We start from the raw sequence: 19546 nt of genomic DNA, 5'->3' as shown, positions 1-19546 counted from the left end.
TACGACTGTCCCCATTTGACAGATGAGGAAGCTACAGCACAGGGAAGGGACAAGTTCAGGGTCACAGGGCAAGTGGCCGACCTGTGGCAGGAACCTAAACCTTCGGACCAGTCTGTGCTTTCAAACACCACGCTGGACCCCCTCTGCTGGTAGAGCCTGTGTCTGCTGCCTCTACCCCAAGTGCCGGCCACACTGCTCTGCATATGGTAAGAGTCGACAAATCCGTTTTAATATATATGTATATATACACACACACATACACGTACATGCACAGTCACATCCCAGGGGGACAAACACCCCTTCTTCAACCGGGAGACAGCTCTATCATACTCTGGGCTCCTGGAGCCTCTCCACAAGGAGCCTAGGCCTGGCCGTCTTCACAGATGACACCCAATGGGGGCACTTTTGTTAGACAAGTGGGAAGAGACAGGGCGCACCTCGGGATGTATACCGGCTGGGGCCTCACACGGGCCCAGAGCTCTGCTGCACCCTCTTTATCACCTCTTCATCCTGCATAGACAACTCTGTCAACTTTTTGCCCATCCGCTCATGGATGTCCAGGTACTTGGAGACACAGCGGTCCAGGCACACAGACTCGCCCTTGGACAGTTCTGCTTCCTTGTAGTGGGGAGGCACGCACTTCCGGTGGCAGGCACTGGTCATTCTGGGGAGAAACAAGGGCAAGGTCAGGTTGGCAGCATCCTGAGGCATACCAGGAACTCTCCATCATTCCTGCCCCGTTACACTGATTTCACCTCCCAAGAAGGCGGTCTAAATCCTCAGTTTGCATCTCAACCATCTCGGAATGTCCTTGACAGTCCTCACGTCATCTGAGCCCACGTTTATGACTGATTATATAGGAACCGTTAGTTGAGCACTGGCTAGGATCCAGGCATCATGCTAAGTGCTTGACACAGACTGTTATGCAGTCCCCACAATAATCCTCTGAGGTAGAGGCGCTATCACTATCCCCATTTTACAGATAAGGAAATTAAGGCATGGAGAGCCTCAGGATCCCATAAAGCTTGGCTATGAACCCATGGACCCTCACCTCACAGCCTACATTTTAAAATTATTTAAAACATTTGAAAAGTATTCTAACATACAGCTTCCCAGATAAACCACCAAGAGAAAATACCAGGAAGCTTAAGCCGATAAAAACAGCAAACACGTGTGGATTGCCTTCTACGTCTTGGGCTCGATACTTAGAGCTTGTCATACATTTCTTCGTTTAACATTAACAATGTCTCCAGGAGGTAGGTACTGTTATTATCTCCATTTTACGGGAGAAACACCAGTCCAACAATCCAAGTGATTTGCCCAAGGCCATAAGAGCGGTGATTGATGGAGTCAATTTGTTCCCAAATTTGCCATATGGCTGTGGCCACTAGTCTGGAGTCAGACTGATGTACTGGTCCTGACATTGCTATTCACCAACTGTGAACCCCGAGAAAGTTCTTGAACCTCCAGAAGCCTCCATGTCTTCACTGTACAATGGGACAACTAAAGTTAGCCTAGTGGGTCATTTTGAAGATTTTTAAAAAAGATTAAGGTGTGTAAAATGCTCAGCACGTGCCTGAGGTGGAGTACAAGTTTAAGAAGCGTCCACTGCTAAGTGGGCTACGTACTGTTTGTCAAAAGGCAGATGCTCAACTGCTCCTGGAACCTAATCAGAGCTTTAACTGCCCTTCCTGCTCAGCTCCTTCCTCGCCATCAGCATCCCGATCTAAATGTCCAACTCATTCTAGTGACCCCATACTGCCTTTGCATTAGCCCTCCACCATGAGGTTCGCAGGTGGGGGTGGGTACCCTCAGAAAGGTACTCTGAGAAAGGGTGACCTAGGCTCATTCTCGAAGACAAGGTAACGGGCGGTTGGCTCTTACCTGTTGTACATATCAGCCATCATCTCCACCTCCAGCTCTGCAGCCAGCTGCTGGGCCCTGAGCGGATCCATCTCAGCCCTGCACCGTGGAAGGGATCTCCTTCTGGCCTCCTCGACCTGGGAGCAGACATCACCGTCAGCATCCACCCCTCCCGTTCAGTTTCCCATCCCAGGGTATGGGGGATGTGGAGGAATCATAGGACACCGGGCGGGCAGGAGCCACTGACCTCAGTGAGTTTAACCACCCCATCTCACAGACGGGGAAACTGAGGCCCAGAAAAGGAACACTGCCTAGCCCAAGGTCACACAGCGCATCAATGGAGGGCCTAGAAATCGAGCCCGGGAGCCCTGACGCTCAGTCCCTCGTGGCCACTTCTATCCAGGAGAAGATGGGGAGCCCGGAAAGAAACACTAAACCGCGGGCCTGAACCTCTAGGGCGCTGGGAATTCGATCACACGCGGAGCGAGGGCGCCCAGGTCCCGGTCCAGAGGCTGCACCTCTGAAATGGCGGCGCCATTATCAGGGTCACCTTGAGTCGAGAGTTCACTTACCACGGCCTGGAGCCAGTCTCAACGCCCGCAGTGACCCCAACTCAGGGCAGATACCAGGAACTCACCGTAAAACCAGGTAGGCTAAGGCGGAAGCACGTGGGTCACTTCCGGGAGGGAACTCCCGCCTCTTTGGTCGGACCCGCTTCCGGAATGAAGTACCAATGAGGTGCGCTGGGAAATCCGCTACCATAGAGAGGGAGCCGCCGGCCGCGGCTGGAGGTGAAGACGCCTTGCAAATGCTAGAGAGGACACCAAAACACCATAGAGGCTTGGGCGGAGTGCAGAGCGCCTGCAGCCTGGCTGTCAAGTCCCTTGGGTGATCGCGGGGAGGTCTGAATTTAACTGTTCCGGAGGAAGGGTCGCGGGGCCAAGCCCGGTGAGCCTCGCCCGCACCCCCCGGAGAGTTGACGCCACGGCAGCAAAGTAGGCGCGGGGAAGGAAAGCCGCCCCCCAAAAGCAGTTCTGTTTGTGCTGCACATTAAGGTCACCTGGAACGCTTTAAAAGACCCCGAAGCCCATGCCTCACTTCATACCAATCAAATCAGAACTCCTGGGAATAGGCTGTAGGCATCGGTAAATGTTTCAAATCCTCCAGTGCTCTCTTTGTGCAGCCAAAGTTGAGAACCAACGCTCCAAGACACTGGGAATACCGCTGCATGTAGGTCCTAAGATTTCTCTGGGATTGCACAGAGAAGCGAGGCGCGGTTCCTGCTCACAGAAAGATGAGACATGTGTGCGGTCTGTTTTATGCAACTTCTGTTAGACGACCTGGGCCATGAAGAGGTGAATTGGAGCAATTTTGGCTGCCACCAGAGCTAACCTAGTGTATTTGAGCGAGGGAGGAGGAAGGTACTTGTGAACTCATCTTTCCAGGTTCCATGTGTTCCTCGATCTGCACCCCGGCACAACAAAAACCCACCCTAATCCTTTGAGTTTTCAAGGGATTTCCCAGTAAACGAAATTTAGAAGATGCAAATGAATGGTGCAAGCATACACTGCCCGTTGGAGAAGATGGGCTAGACACTATATGATTGGTAACTGTTTGCTTCCCTAGTTCCCTGGGAGAGTCAAGATTTTTAAACACTGGCCCTCCTTTCTGCTGTAAGGACTCATCTTTCTCAAACCCTGTGCCCCCATACTTTAAAATTAAGGTATGGCCCCGGGCTGGTTCAGTTAGTAGAGCATGCAACTCCTTACATCTCCACCCCGTGGTGAATTCGAGCTCCATGTTGGGTGTAGCTCTTACTTAAAAAAATTTTTTTAATAAAACTAAGGCATAACATTTATACAGTAAAATGACAAATATATGAAACAAACTTGATTTTTTAACTTTTTAAAAATTTATTTATTTTGAGAGAGCGAGAGAGCATGTGAGCAGGGCAGGGGCAGAGAGAGGGAGAGAGAGAGAATCCCAAGGAAGCTTTATGAGTCAGTACAGAGCCCAGCGCCAGGCACAAACTCAAACTGTGAGATCGTGACCTGAGGCGAGACCAAGTGCCGGCTGCTCAACCCACTGAGCCACTCAGGCACCTCATACATAGTCATTCTTAAGACCACCACTCAAATCAAAATACAGTATATTTCCAACACCTTCAAAAGTTATCTTATGGGGGCACCTGGGTGGCTCAGTCAATTAAGCATTCCACTTTTAATTTCAGCTCAGGTCATGATCTTATGGTCATGAAAGAGCCCCATGTGGGGCTCTGGGCTGGGCATGGTACCTGCCTGGGATTCTTTCTCTCTCTCCCTTTGCCCCTCTCCCAAATGTGTTCTCTCTCTCTCTCTCTCTAGCTATTGCTTTTACTCTCTCTTAAAAAAAAAAAAAAAAGTATCTTATGTTCCTTCCCAGTCAATAACCCCTCTCCCAAAGTTAACCACTATTCCGACTTATTTTTTTTAATGTTTTATTTATTTGTTTTGAGGGACAGAGGGGGAGGGCAGAGAGAGAGAGAGAGTGAGAGAGGGAATCCCAAGCAGGCTTCACACTGTCAGCATAGACAGACATGGGGCACGATCCCACAAATCGTGACAGTGTGACCCGAGCTGAAACCAAGAGTTGGACACTTAACCAACTGAGCCGCCCGGATGCCCTATTCTGACTTCTGTTGCCCACTCTTGAACTTCATGTGAATGGAGTTATACATTATTTTCTGGTTTGTGCCCGGCTTCTTTAGCTCAATGTTGTGTCTATCTTTTATTCTTTTTTTTAATGCTGTCTAGTGCTTGTATGAATAAGCTACAATTCATCTATCCATTCACCTGTTGATAGACTTTGGGGTTGTTTCCAGTTTGGGGCTATTATGACAATGCTTCCGTGAATATTGCACACATATTTTAGTGGACACACGTTGTGCTGGTTTTTGCTTTTGATATTATAGCCAACATATTATGGAATATTAAGAAAGTGCATGGGAAAAGGAATGGGTTCTTACAAGAGTTATCTGCTTCCTTGATGGGATTTTTATTAGGTGTTACAAAAGGTTACATACTGTATGATTCCATTTAAATAATATTCTCAAAGTGACAAAATTATAGAGACAGAGATAAATGGTTACAGGGTAGAGTTGGTGTGTGTGGGGGGGGGGGGGTGCCTACAAAGAGGTAGCGCAGGGAGAGCTTTGTGTTGATGGAAGGGCTATGCATCCTGACTGTGGAGGTGTTTATACAAATCTAAGCATATAAGATGTCATAAAACTATACAAACCATTGTTCCAGTGTCCATTTCCTGGCTTTGATATTGCAGATGGTTATGTAAGATTTAACCTTGAGTACTCCCTCCTTATTGGGGCACCTGGGTAGCTCTGTTGGTTAAGCATCTGACTCTCAATTTCAGCTCAAATCATGATCTCATGTTTTGTGAGTTCAAGCCCCACATCAGGCTCTATGCTGACATTGTGGAGCCTGCTTGGGATTTTGTGTGTCCCTCTCTCTCTGCTGCCCCCCTCCCCAACGCATGCTCCCCTCTCAAAATAAATAAACGTAAACAAATAGTTTACACAGCCCTAACCTTCCAGAATCCAGATACACCATCTTTGGAATCCAGACACATCAGCTACAGTTGCTGACCTCTGTCAGCACCATGCTGAACCTCTGGCCTCTCGCTCTACCGTGTTCCACCCCTTCCGAGCCCCACAGCCTCCCAGAAGGGACTTGTGTATTTGTGACTCACCGTGGAACAGTATTGTCCTCTTGGTTGAGACCTCAACCCCAAAGGAAGGGATGCTGGCTTGTCACCCGGAATCTTACATGGGCCCTGACCACTCATGAGAGGTGTACAGAATACAAAGACAGCCCAGGTGGACTCCTTTGAGATGAGCAGGAGACGAGAGAGTTAGACTCTCAATGGCTTGAACAGAATGGCCATTCTATGAGCTTGGAGACAAAGCGGGCACAGTCTTGATCGCTGTTATCCTCTGTCACCATTCCTCATCACTTCCCCTCAACTTCAGCGCTGACCATCCTGTCCAAGCCACCACCACCTTGCACCTGGGTTACTGCAGTAATGTCCTGACTGCTTTCCCCATCTCCGCTCATGCCCCCCGCCCCCCCCGACTCCGTCTATTCTCAAAACAGCAACCAGAGTCATCTTGTCAACAACTAAAGTTAGATCATGTCCTTCGCCACCTGAAAGGGTCCACTGGCTCCCAATCACAGAGCAGAAGCCAACATCCTTACAGTGGCCTCTAAGCCCCACGGGATTGCCCCCTCCCCCTCCCATGACCTTCTATTAACCTATTTATTTATTCAATATATGTTTATTGAGCACCTCATACGAACCAGGCAGTTTGCTAGACCCTGGGCACACAGTCATGAGCATGGGAGATAAAGTCCCTGCCTTCATGGAGCCTACAGTCCAGTGAGAGTCAGATAATAAGGAAATAAATAACCCAGTTTTGGATTCCAGTAAATATTATGAAGAAAATAAAACAGGCTGAAGTGATGGAGAGGAACTGAAGCCATGGAGGGTCTCTGAGGGAACAGAATTTGAGGTGAGAGCAGCCTGAGAAGGATGAACAGTCTCGCGAAGGGCAGAAGCCAAAAGGTGACAGCCGTGAGTGTGGAAAGGAATGAACTTATTTGAGGGACAGAAAAGAGGCCAGAGTGGAAGGGGCTGGGGGAGGTGGTGGCGGGGATCCCAGGTTTCAGCAGTGACAGGGGCGTGCCCTGCACACATTCTCCCAGAGTATACCTCTCTTACATCACAGGACACATTAGAGAAGGCATGATCTGTTCTTCTGAGCAAAAATCCCAACTCAGTACAAAAATGTGTTCAGAGCCTCCTATGTACCCGTCCCTTCAGCTTAAAACAGAATTCAGTCCTGTGTTTTCTAGACTCTAAGCCCAGCGATCCGTCAGCTTGGGCCATCCCTCCTCACCTGTTCGCCCCTCCCCCCCACTCCCACATCCCTCTGTGCAGTGTGAGCCCCTGAGACACCCCCACTGTGGGCAGCTGTCCCGTTAGGCCCCTTGCAGCCCACCCCTCAGCAGCTGTTGCCGTCTGTAGAAGAGTAAAAGACTATTTAAAGGAACATGGGGTAGGGGTGTGGGGGCAGAGGGAACAGGGGAGTCCCAGCCTGGGCTGTGGATGGGCCAGCGAGGCCAGAGGGCTGGTGACCATATTCCACATGGGCCTGCGGATGGTCTGCGGGGTGACCAGGGCCAGGCAAGTACAGTGGGAAGAAAGGTGGCCACAGGATGGATGCCCCCGGGGTCAGGGCAGGAAAGACGCGCTGTGATTGAAAGGTGCCACCTGTCAAATCTTCACGGGAAATCTGAGCCTCCTAGGCCAAGGGAAAGTGTTGTACCAACAGGGCAGTAAACAATGCTCTCCTTGGACCCGAGGCTCTTGAGGTGGGGGTGGGGTGTGAGGGGGGAGGAGGAGGGGCAGACCTAGGAGCTGGGGGCTGGAGGCCACTGGCTGGGGCTAAAGGCAGCCGGGGAGTGAGGCCGCTCAGCTGGAGGAAGGAGACAGCTCCAAGCCCCCAGGCAGAGGCCACGCAGGTAGGAGAAGCCCCAGCCGTTTCTAAGTGGCCCCCTCCAGCTGCCCAACCCCTCTCCCACCTCCCAAGGCCTGGAGCCTCTACGCAGAGCCCCAGAGTCGGAGAAATCCAGGCTCTTCGCTAACCCTCTCCACCTCTTTGTCAGCTCTCTTTAGATGCCAGAGGTCAGGGACCCAGCCCTAAGGTGTTGGGCAAACTAGAGATCAGCCCACAGGTGGCCATTCACAGGGAGGACCGGACAGGGGCAGAGAGGGTCTTGGGAGTCCAGGCCAGCTGGGGTGGGAGGCAGACTCTCTAAGCAGTTGAGACTGGTTTCTCCAAGGGAGGGTCACTGGCTGGCGTGGGGGATGGTGGCAGCCTCAGGACCACCAGAAGACAGGGTGGGAGGCAGGGGTTCGGGGTCTCATGAACAGAACCATAAAGCGTTGTCTACAGCATTTGCAGCTTGGGACTCCAGCTCCTGGGTTCTTTTTCTCCCAGTCAGCCGAGAGAAACCCAGAGAGGGAAAGGGATACAAAAGTAGGCTTCCTGGGGAGGAAGGAGGAAGGGACGAGAAGAGGGAGGAAGGGAGGGAGGACAGCGCCTGCCATGCATGGTAGAGAGAGAGCTGCACTCGTCAGCCACAGCCAACCGCCCTCGCCTGCCAGCGGGGTGGCCCTCACTCTGGGCCCCTGGCTGGGGAGCTGGTGGGAGCCGCATCCCTGTGGGCGGAAGTGCCAGGCTGGTTGTCAGGAGACCTGGATTCTAGATATGGCTGAGCCATTCAATTGTCCTGTGACTTTACTCAAGGGACTCCAACTCCGCGAGCCTCAAGTGCCCAATCTGTAAAATGGGGCCCGTAACGCCTACTTCCAAAGGGCAAGAGCGAGGAATGAGTGAGGTGGAACAGGGCACCACACCATAAGCTGTCAACCTCCTGTAGAATCGTTAGTGTTGGGGTGGGATGGTGCTATCCTGGCTTCTCACCTCCTGAGTCTCTTCACTCCTTATCTATTTATGACGAGCCTGCGGGGCGGAAAGCTGAGGTGATGAACACACAGGACGGCGGAGGGGTGTGTGTGTGTGTGTGTGTGTGTGTGTGCGCGCACCTGCCCGTCCTTCCCCACCCCTGCCTCCCCCACAGTGTGAGGCATGTAGACAAAGGGAAAGATGGCTGCAGCCCTCCCCTATGTCTCCGCCAAGCACCACCGTGCTTCGAGGTGTAAAAGGGGCTTGTGGACATCTTACTGGCCTTCCATTCTCTCTGCCTTGTCTCACCAACTAAATGCCCTCGTGGCTGGGTCAGGACATTACGAGCTGATGTGTGCCGAGCGCTCCCTTCTGGGCACTTACCCGGCTGGCTCAGTCGGTAGAGCACGTGACCCTTGATCTCAGGGTTGTGAGTTCAAGGCCCACCTTGGGCGTGGAGCCTACTTAAAAAAAAAAAAGAAAGAAAAGAAAATCGGATGCGTAACAGACTGAGTCACCCAGGCGCGCCAAAGTTAAGATTTCCCTTACTATGGGGTATCTAGAATCCACTTACGTGCTAAAGAAGTTGTGTATCTCTAAAAGGGTAAAGAGTAGGCCGTTTCTGGAATAACCTCAGCCAGAGACTACATCCCCCCAATCCCAGCCCCTATTAATGTCTCAGGAGGCCCTCGTTTTCCACAGAACAGTTTGGAAAACCTGATCTAGATGAATCCTATGTTTGTCAGTGAAAACTGAGCACTTGAGAAGGAAAGGGTCTGTTCAGGTCTCAGAGGGAGCGACCAGGAGATGGGGGGTCAAGCCAGCTCTCAGCCTCCTGGCTCCCTGCTGATGTGCATTCCATCCTGCTGGTTAGTTTCCAGTTAATCCATTGCTGGAGCCGCTCAACCATGAAGGGGCTCTAGCGGGAGGGGTGCGAGCATCTTTGTAAATTCTAGCCGGCTTCCTCAGAAATGGTGGGGGCACCGAATCCAGGGACCCCAGGGATCCGGACTGGAGGCAGTAAGACCCGAGTGGGTGGCAGGAACAGAGCCTTGTCACCAGTCTGCCTGTCTTCCTGCCCCTGTCCCAACTGCCCGGGTGCCCTGGGTACCGTCGCCCAGAATGGTGGCGTCGCAGAGGGCAGGAGGTATTTTTAGCCAGTGACAGGAGCGCCTACTTCTCTTACCGTCTGAGTCATGCCCTGAACACTATTTGAGGATTGTTTTCTTTGTAAACAGACACCCAAGAAGGGTAGGGGGATGAAGGAGGTGGCCCTGTCCCCCCCCCCCACCTGTTTTTGTACATCCTACAGTAGGTACAGTACTTGGATAGGGAACCTCACGTTGAGGTATCATAATGTCCCTCTCCCCCGACTCATCCCTGGCAGTCGGAGGCTCAGATGTCTCTGGCAGAGGTTAGGGAGAGTACGTTTCTATTCTTCACCAAAACAAACTCTTCCGTGTCCAGGCCCGGCTTTTCTGAGAACCACAGGTGGACTGTGCCAAAGCTGGGGCAGCTGGAAGAGACCCAGACACCAGCTGGCCCAGGTTTTCCCAGATTTCTGGCATTTTTACACCACCCCCAGAATTAAGCCACATCTGTACCACCTGTATCCTTTCCTGAATGCTTTCCTTTGAATTAACTTATTTTTAAATTCAATAAATGTATTTTTAAAAGAAACCTTATCTCCCTAGTGGAAATGGACACTCAATATCACCGGCCAAGAAGAGAAAGGAACTGTAAACATAAGTACAGTGGAAACAGAACAGCCCTATCACATTCTATCTATATACTCCCGCCTGCTTTGGGCTCCATTAAAACGGGAGAGTAGCCTCTGTGCCACAGGTGTTCCCGGATGTCCGCACCACATTGTACACATTGTAACCATCTCATTGGCTTCTTCAGAAAGAGGCAAACTCATTGAAGAGGAATCATAGGATCTAATGTTCTCTAGAGCCCAAGCCACAGCCCGCAGAGGGCTGTTAGGGGGGCGCCATCCAATGTCAAGTCACCGTGGCCCTGTACCCCTTTGGGGTACAGCGCTGTACCCCTTCACTTTATCACAGCGAGAAAACATCATGTCTTGCTCAAGTCACAAGCCCAGGCATTGGGGGACCCGGGACTAAACAGCAGGCCTCCAGACTCTGGGGCCAGCGCTTTCCGCGCGTGGGGCCTTCACCTCACACGGCAATGGGGCACGACCAGGTCTGCTTGTCTCCACTTTCCAGAGATGGAGCACAAGGAAGGGGAGCCCTCCAAGGACGGGACCACTGTCTCCCCAGCCGCAGAGGCCCCGGTGACGCAGGGAGGTGGAGCCTCTGCAGAAAAGGAGGCCAAAGCCACAGCGGAGAAGATCCTCAAAGAGGGGCCTCCGGAAAGAGCACTGGCCGAGGCCAGCACGTCAGCTGAATTTCAAGGGGAAGCAAACGGGTGGGATGAGGTCAAGGTAGAAGCCAAAGGGGAGGCAGAACTTCACAGGGAGGGCGGCGGGAAGGAAGAGATCACGGCGGCTCCTCAGGAGACCGCTGATGGGAAGGAAGAGACCCAGCTTGACCCCAAGGAGGCCAAGGAAGGGCAGGAGACCACGCCGGCCTCCGAGAAGCAGCAGGCTGACGAGAAGCAGGCCGAGCCTGAATCTAGGGAGGAAGCCCGTGTGAGTGAGGAGGCCAAGGCTGAGCCCAAGCAGGCCACTGGGGAGCGGGAGGCCGAGACTGGGGCCGAGGAGGCTGATGGGAAGGAGGAGGCCACAGCGGCCTCTCAGGAGGAGAGCGACAAGCCAGAGGGGCCTGGAGCGGAAGCTCAAGGGAAAGCGGGTGCCCCAGAGGCCGGGTCGGACTTGGAGACGAAGGCTGCCGTGGAAGAGGAGGAGGCCGAGGCTGAGCCTCAGGAGGCTGACGTGAAGGAGGCGGTGAGTCAGGCAAAGGAGGGGAGGCAGGAGGCCCCCACGGTGTTCTGGAGTCCCCGGCAGCCCAGGAAGCAAGCCCCCGCCCCGCCCCCCGTTGTTCCTTTGAGAAAGTCCAGTCTTCCCACTGACGTTGAGAGCCTGGGGTGGGGGACGTAGCCCCGTGGCCCCAGGCTGCCTTCTAGATCTTTCTGCAGTCCTCACGAAGCCTTGGGCAGGTGCTTGTGTGCCCATGAGCCCTCACAGATCGTGTTTGTTCCAGGAGTCAGGTGGTCCCCAGGAAGAGCAGGACCAGGGTGTGGAGAGAGAGTCGGAGGAAGGAGCAGGAGTGATTCCCAGCTCCCCCGAGGAGTGGCTGGAGAGCCCCAAGGAGGAGGGCAGTGGCCTCAGCCCAGGTGAGTGAGTCCAAGGAGCTCCCCTGAGGGGGGCGCAGACAACACGACAGGGGAGCTCCAGCTTCTCTCCCTCCCTTTCCCTTCCTCCAGGTGGGTTGGGTCCAGACACCGCAGCAGCTTCGGGAGAGACCAGTCCTTCGGCCAGGTAATGTCAAGGTCTGGGGCCCCAGCTCCAACTCCCTCTACCACACGCTCCTTTCAAAGTCTACCCCCGAGCCTGGGTCTCCTTGGTGCCTGAACTTGAGATGCTCTAGGATTCCTGGCTTTCGGTCCCCTGTCCCAGGGCAGAGCCCACAAAACCAAAGGAGCCGGAGAATGGGAGCAAAGGAGGGGGGAGCATGCCTCGTCCACTCGCTCCCACTCCCCTGCTAAAGCCTCCTCGTCCTCGGCGTCCTTGACAGATCTTTACGGGGCTCCTCGTCCACGGGGCTCCTCGTCGAGTGGCTCGGCACATTCCCTAACGTCAGCACGACCCACAGAGCATGAGCAGAAAGCCTGAGTTCAGACCATGACTCTGCCACTTACCAACTGTGTGACCTTGGTTTTGTCACTTTTCTCCTCCTCTGCCAAGTGGGCACCGTGACCATGCCTACCTCGGAGGATTACTGTGGGGCTTAAGTCACATAAAATGTACAGAGCGCTTGGGGCGCCCAGCTGGCTCAGTCGGTAGAGCATACAACTCTTGATCTCGGGGTCATGAGCTCGAGACCCACGCTGGGCTGAGAGATTACTTGAAAAGAAAATGTATAGGGGCGCCTGGGTGGCTCAGTTGGTGGGGCACCGACTTGTGGTTTCGGCTCAGGTCATGGCCTCGCGGTTTCGTGAATTCGAGCCCCGCGTCAGGCTCTGCGCTCCCCCTCTGGCCCTGTCTCCATCTCTCTCAAAATAAATAAATAAACTTCAAAAAATAAAAATAAAATGTATAAAGCCCTTAGCACAGTGCCTGGCACACAGCAGGTGCTGGATAAAGTGAGAGCTTTCTTGCCATCGCGTAACTTAACCCATTAGAAGAAGCTTCCTTTATTTTGACCTGAAATTCACCTCCGTGTCGCTTTTGTAGGGAAAGGTAATGGGTCAGTGTTCTCTGAGCACTCGGACAGTTACGCGACAGGCAGAGCTGGGTGTTCTCCACTCCCCCTCGCTCTCAAGCCGTAGAGCCCCCTTAGGTAGTTCTTCTCGTCCCCAGTTTACAGACGAGGATGCTGAGACTCAGAGAAGTGACAGGATAGTCCCAAGATCAAATAAGAGGCAAAGCCAGGATTCAAACTCCCGTCAGACGTCACACTTATCTTAGTTCCGCCCACATATCTCACCAGACCACATGCTCCCAAAGTTACACTGAACTTCATCATCCCGTCTTGACCCGCCTCCCAGTGCTGGGCACAGAGAAAATGTGTTCAGGGAGTGGGGACCTCAGCTTCCTAGGCCTCTTGTGGGTGCAGGGAGCTCCCACCCTGGCCAGCCCCCTGCCCCCCGCCCTGTACCCTATAGTGGCGGCTCCCAGCCCCTCTCACACTTCTCTGAACCTTCCCCACAGTGAGTCTTCACCCAGCGATGCACCCCAGACTCCCACGGAGCCTCCTCCCTCACAGGAGAAGAAGAAAGAGAAGGCACCGGAGCGCAGGGTGTCGGCCCCTGCCCGGCCCCGGGGGCCCCGTGCACAGAACCGCAAAGCCATCGTGGACAAGTTCGGAGGGTAGGGTGCGGGCTGCGCTGGGCTTTCCCCAGGGAACCGCGGAGGGAAGGCCCGGCCGAGGTGGGGGCACTGATGCCTGGGTCCGGGGCTCCTCCCTGATGGGACCTCCTGTGGGGTCTCACGTCTTTGGCCTGGCCTTCTCCATCCCACCCCTTCCCTGCAGGGCAGCCTCGGGCCCCACGGCCCTGTTTCGAAACACGAAGGCAGCGGGGGCAGCCATTGGCAGTGTCAAGAACATGCTCTTGGAGTGGTGCCGGGCCATGACCAGAAACTACGAGGTGGGCACGGAGCAGGGGCGATGTGGGGCAGGGGACCCTTCCCTGGGGCGGCAGGTCTGAGCGGGGCCGAGCCCCAAGGCAACGTCCAGGCTCACCAAGGCCTGCTCTGGGCTCCCTCCCCTGCAGCACGTGGACATCCAGAACTTCTCCTCCAGCTGGAGCAGTGGCATGGCCTTCTGCGCCCTCATCCACAAGTTCTTCCCCGATGCCTTCGACTACGCTGCCCTGGAGCCCTCACAGCGCCGACACAACCTCACCCTGGCCTTCTCTACCGCTGAGTAAGCCGCGGCCACACGTGGCAGTACCGGAGGGGGTGGGGGGAGCCTGGGAGCCGCTGAGGCGCGTGCTGCATTCACCCGGGTTGGGGAGTGGGGTGGTCAGAGGGAGGCCGTGGCCACACGCTAGTGAACCCAGCAGACACTTTGTGACGGCCGGGAACTGTTTCAGGGCGTAGCAGTAGATGAACTCGGCAAAATCCCTGTTTGCCAGGGCCTACATCCTAAAGGGAGGGACGGATCATAAACACACACCCCGTGTGAAATGTAATGCCAGCAGCGGGGGTAGGTGCCCGAAAGAAAATGCAGGCAGGGTAAGAAAGAGAGGAGAAGCTGGCCTGCTGTTTTCGACAGGCTGGTGGCTGAGATTTGGGGCCACAGTCTGACTCTGCCATTTGTTAGCTGTGTGACCTTGGACAGGCTCCTGTACCTCTCTGAGCCTTCACATTCTGATCTTTAAAATGGGCACAGCATTTCCTCCGTTGCAGGATTACGGTGAGAACTGGGTAAATAAGTAAAGTATAACCATGCCTCAACCACGGCAAACCCTTCGAAAAAAAATCTTAGCTGTCGTTCCTCTATTCTGATGAATGACATCACACTTTTTATGATGATTATGATTCTGAGCCACCTGGTGGCAATAGACTCTGCAGAGGATGTCGCCAGTGAGGGCAACTCTGAGGCCCCGGAGTAGACACGAGGGCACCCCCAAAGCCCTGGGACAGGAAATAGGTCACAAGGGACATTAGCAAACACCTTGGTCTGGAACGCTGAGCCCTCTCATCGAGTCCAGACCTGGCCACCAACCTGCCGGCAGCAACGTTCCCAACTCTGGGCCTAAGGCAGCAACGTTCCCAACTCTGGGCCTGTGTGTCCCCTGTGGGCAAAACGGGAAGAGTGAGGCCGAACCGTACTTTTTTTCTTTCTTTCTTTCTTTCTTTCTTTCTTTCTTTCTTTCTTTCTTTCTTTCTTTTCTTTCAACATATTTTTAAAGTTTATTTATTTGTTTATTTTTATTTTTTTAACATTTATTTATTTTTGAGACAGAGACAGAGTGTGAACAGGGGAGGGTCAGAGAGAGGGAGACACAGAATCTGAAACAGGCTCCAGGCTCTGAGCTGTCAGCACAGAGCCCGACACAGGGCTCGAACCCCACGAACCGTGAGATCGTGACCTGAGCCGAAGTCGGACGCTTAACCGACTGAACCATCCAGGCGCCCCTATTTATTTTGAGACAGAGAGAAAGAACGCAAGCAGGGGAGGGGCAGAGAGAGAGGGAGAGAGAGAATCCCAAGCAGGCTCTGCACTGTCAGCACAGAGCCCTACATGGGGCTCTATCTCATGAGCCGTGAGTTCATGGCCAGAGCCGAGATCAAGAGTTGGACACTTAAACAACTGAGCCATCTGGGCGCCCCTGAGCTGTGCTTTTCAAATGGGGTCTTTCTTTTCCAGCAGGTTCCTCACACAAAATATTAAGTGAATGCCCAACATATAAAACGGATTAAATGGGGACTTTTTATTTTTTTAAACTTTCCTTTAACTAAATAACACTTTCCTTATGAAATTTAGATATTGCTTCAAACACAATCTCATTCATAGAGCTTGACGTTCATGGCTGTAACGCGTATGTAATCAAATGGGCACAGAAGGCCCAAAACATGTCCTAACCCAAACGATAGTTGTCCACAGCCTGGATGACATTGGACCACGTGACCCGTTAACATGAATCATTAGAACCCTCTGGCTTCTTGGTTATTTGAGCTCATCCCTCTTCTCCTCAGCCACCTGCTCATGGTTATGAGTTTCTGCCAATAACTATACCACGTGCAAAATCTTGCTCTCAGACATTCCGCGCTCTACCTGTCCCCACCCCTTGCCCTTCTAACTCACTTGGTTTAACACCGTCACTGCAAGACATTTTTTGCCCCATGGGGACTTCTAATCCATTAACCTCACCATTTTCCACTCTCTATCAGCTTGCTTATGTCTTCGATTTCATGGTCTATCAATGTCGTCACTCAAGGGGGGACCTTTCTAGGTCGGGAGGGGCTCCTGGAGCACACCAGCTCAGCACCCAACACCCTTCCCAGGATGCTCCCTGAGGCATATGTATGGGGCCCTCGGGCACCAAGGATGCAATTGGAAAACCATCAGCCTTGATATTCCAGAAGATCCCTTTCAGGTTCACGTTTTCCTGCCAAGGGATGGAGTGAGTGCCCTGGGGTGGGAAGCCGAGGAGGTCAGGAGCACCCCGTCCTGCTCTGGGCTCAGAAGCACCTGTCATGATGACAAGAAGCCCCATGACTTGAGGGTGGTTAGGTGCTGGGTGTCATGCTGAGCGCTTTCCTTGGGTCCCCTCTCATTCTATCCTGTCAGCAGTCTTACGGTGTGGGTAGCAGTAGTGGGGTCACTCGACATCCTAGTTCACACAGGAGGGCAGTGGCAGGGCCGTGACATGGGAGTGAACCCCCCCAGTCGAGACTGAGAACTCTGAGTGAACATCAGGAACCACGTGTCCCCGGCCTGCAGGACACAGGTCATTGTCCTCCTCCTGCTGCTGCCGGGCCATGGTTCCAAGCCAGAGCTGCAGGCAGGCAAACTGAACTATCAGGTGATGATGCCGAGCTGCCAAGAAGCATCGGACAGGAGCAAAAAGGGAAGGATGTTGGTGGGGATGCGTGGGGCTGGAGGATGCAGAGGTCGACATGCCGAGCTCGAATCCTGCCCCCTCCTTCTCAGCGCTGTGACTCTTGGCGGCTGACTTCGCTTTTCTTTGGGTTTGGTGTGATGAGGTGTGCAAAGTAAGGGGGCCCCTGCCACAGCCATCGCCTCCCACTGCCCCGTTCGAGAACTCACCTGATCACCACGGAATCCTGGGATGAGGGGGAACAGCAGTGCCCCGGCCCCCAGAGGGCTCCATCACCCGTGCTGCCCGAGGAGCCCGGCCCCACCCCCCAGGCCCTGCGGGAATGAAGCTTCTCCCGTGTAGGGGACCAGCACCCTGACCCACACCCCAGAGCTGACACGACCGCATTGGGCGGCAGGGAGCATAGCCCATTCCAGGAAATCTTCCAGTCTGTGCCTCCCTCCTGACTCTCAGGCCAGTCCAGCTTGGGTTTCAGCCCAGCCGTCGTGAGCCCCGAGAGAGGATTTCTGCCGGGCCCCCAGATTCGCCTACGGTCGGCACCCATGGCAGGTTGGCAGACTGGGACCACCGAGACCCAGCTGCACAGCAAGGGTGCCAGGGACAGGCTTAGGGTTGAATTCCAGCTGTGTCACTGTGACCTTGAGGAAATCCCCCAAATGCTCTGAGTCTCCAGCTCCTCTTCTGCTGGTTGAGGATGGAGGCGGGGAGTACATGAGACCACTCCTGGGGAAGCCCCGATAAAGTACATGGCATGTGGTACCAAGGCCCCAACAGTGGTTTGCTCCGATTATCGGCTTCAGCAAAGCCAGCAGCACATGGCCCTGAAGAGCAGCCGGGAAGTTAGAAAAAGAGGACTTGCTGCTAAACTCCATGCAGTCCCTCAAACACTCGAAGCACTCCTGCCTCAGGGCCTTTGCACATGCTGTTTCCTCTGCCTGGAATCCTCTTCCCTCAGACACGCACATGATTTACTCTAAGAAGCCTTCCCTGAGCACCCTATTAAAAAAAACACCCCCTAACATAGGGATATACTCTATCTCCCTTCCCTGCCTTATTTCTCTGTAGCACCTCTCACCATCTGACGCGCTGTCTGTGGCATGTTTGATTACTGCCTGTCTTCTGCCACAAGACTGTCAGCGACACGAGTGAGGGAGTCTGGGTTTTGCACGGTGCTGAATTCCCCACGCGAGTGCCCGGCACATAGTAGGTCCTCAGGAAACACGTAGAGACTGCATGAATATGGAGACTGCGATGGTGCAGATGATGCGAGCCGCGCTCTGGCTAGGACTGGGGTTCCATGCTCTAAACTCTTACCGAGGGGCCTGGCCGCCCAGATGACAGGTGTGCCAGCACGTGGAAGGGGCAGGTTAAGGCAGAACTGGAAACCAGAGGTCCTCCCATACGAGCATGCAGAACTGGAAACCAGGGGTCCTCCCACACGAGCATGCACGGTGCACTGAAAACAGGGGCTTTGGAATCAGGCCAAGCTGCGTTTGAGTGTGGACCGCGAGGGCCTCAGTGATCTCGTCTGTACAATAGGACGGCCGGCCGAGACGACCTCCCCGCTCCAACACACAGTTCTGTGGGTTTCATCCTTGCTGGGCTGCCCCCCTTTCCCCCTGCCCCCCACACCCTTCGGCTTTGGCTCTGCTCCTCACCAACCCCCACCCCTGCCCCTCAGGAAACTGGCCGACTGTGCCCAGCTGCTGGAGGTGGACGACATGGTGCGGCTGGCAGTGCCCGACTCCAAGTGCGTCTACACCTACATCCAGGAGCTGTACCGCAGCCTGGTGCAGAAGGGACTGGTGAAGACCAAGAAGAAATGAGGAGCTGACCGGCGCTGCAGGCGGAGGGGGGCGGGACGCCCGGCTGACCGGCCACGGCCCCCCGAGGCCGCTGGAGCTGGGGCTCGAGCGAGGGCAGGTGGCATCAGTCTTAAACGCATTAAAGGTACTTTTGTAAAATCCTGTCTGGCCCTTCGGTGCACCCTACACCCCCCCACCCAGGAACCTCGCTCACTCTGGGGTAATGAAGCCCGGCCGCCGGGCTTCCTCACCGGACACGATCTTCTCAACAACCACGACACCGTTCGGGAAAGTACGAGGGCCTGGGTCCCACCACTAAGCAGCTGTGTGACCTCAGACCAGTGAGTTAACCTCTCTGAGCCTCAGTTTACCATCTGAACAGTCACACCTCGTGGACCTGTTGGGAGGGTTAAACGAGACGATGAAATGAATGGAAAGCTTTGCCCGGTGCCTGTCACATCAAGTGTTCGATAAGTGAGGCCGAAAGTAAATGCATTTGTATGTTTTGAGCCATCGGTGGTGTTTTTCCCGATTCTCTTCCCTCTTTCCACACTTCTCCCAAATTAGGGAATTCCAGAACAGGTGCTAGAAGATTCTCTAGAAACTTCAAACTAGGTTAGTGGGGCCTGGGGCGATTCCCTCAACTCAAAGATACCCTACATTTGTGTCTAAAGTGCTGGTTTTCCCACAGCCTAGAACCACTGGCCCCTGAAAGTCCTTCCTCCGGGTTAAGTTAATCCCTTCTGCTTGGGCTGAAGATTTGGCTTGGCTTTGTTTTTTCTATTGCTCATTAGAGACGCACCCCCTGAGCTGCTTATAATTTCCTGCTGACAATCCTGTCTGGCTCTATCAGTCTTTTGGAGCTTTGTGTGTGGATGAGAACAGCTCGTGAAAAACACAAATGAAATCCAGCCGGTTTGGCACTGCGGCAGGAGGTGTGGACTCTGCCCTGATTGGCAGAGCGGACCCAGGAACCCACTGAAGCACTCTGGGCTTCAGTTGCCTCATCTGTAAAGTGGGAGCATGTTGACAGCCTAGTCCCTCATGGCCAGCTTTGCCCACAGTGTTTGGGGTTACGTGAAGCTCGAAGCCCAGAGAGCCACCAGTTCTGGGGAACAGGGCCACACCTTTTCTCGTACATGGAGCTAACCCTCAGCCTCACCTT

The 19546-nt window shown here is 53.9% G+C and overlaps 2 protein-coding genes across 2 annotated transcripts; one reads left to right on the top strand and one right to left on the bottom strand.

Annotated features, from left to right (window-relative positions):
• Positions 1-207: 207 nt before the first annotated feature.
• On the bottom strand, positions 208-2538 carry TIMM10 (translocase of inner mitochondrial membrane 10). Its single transcript, XM_049646658.1, has 3 exons — positions 2436-2538; positions 1885-2000; positions 208-664 (listed from the first exon to the last, which is right to left on the bottom strand). Exons 2-3 carry the CDS (start codon positions 1953-1955, stop codon positions 463-465), a joined length of 273 nt encoding a protein of 90 aa, XP_049502615.1. The 5' UTR covers positions 1956-2000; positions 2436-2538; the 3' UTR covers positions 208-462.
• Positions 2539-8463: 5925 nt separating this feature from the next.
• Positions 8464-18872, top strand: SMTNL1 (smoothelin like 1). Its single transcript, XM_049646644.1, has 8 exons — positions 8464-8487; positions 10614-11291; positions 11548-11680; positions 11771-11825; positions 13218-13376; positions 13540-13654; positions 13781-13932; positions 18258-18872. The coding sequence occupies exons 1-8, from the start codon at positions 8464-8466 to the stop codon at positions 18400-18402; spliced, it is 1461 nt and encodes a 486-aa protein (XP_049502601.1). The 3' UTR covers positions 18403-18872.
• Positions 18873-19546: the final 674 nt, after the last annotated feature.

This window comes from Panthera uncia, chromosome D1 (genome assembly GCF_023721935.1).
Source record: "Panthera uncia isolate 11264 chromosome D1, Puncia_PCG_1.0, whole genome shotgun sequence".
Lineage (NCBI taxonomy): Eukaryota > Metazoa > Chordata > Mammalia > Carnivora > Felidae > Panthera > Panthera uncia.
Note: the sequence above shows the minus strand (reverse complement) of the source record. Positions and strands in the feature narration are given on the sequence as shown.

Coding starts and splice junctions, on each gene's coding strand:
- TIMM10 (XM_049646658.1), bottom strand. CDS start 1,955: ATGGATCCGCTCAGGGCCCAGCAGCTGGCTGCAGAGCTGGAGGTGGAG. Junction 665..1,884: donor ATGGCTGATATGTACAACAG/GTAAGAGCCAAC, acceptor GTTTCTCCCCAG/AATGACCAGTGCCTGCCACC.
- SMTNL1 (XM_049646644.1), top strand. CDS start 8,464: ATGAACACACAGGACGGCGGAGGG. Junction 11,681..11,770: donor GGGCAGTGGCCTCAGCCCAG/GTGAGTGAGTCC, acceptor CCCTTCCTCCAG/GTGGGTTGGGTCCAGACACC. Junction 13,377..13,539: donor ATCGTGGACAAGTTCGGAGG/GTAGGGTGCGGG, acceptor CCTTCCCTGCAG/GGCAGCCTCGGGCCCCACGG.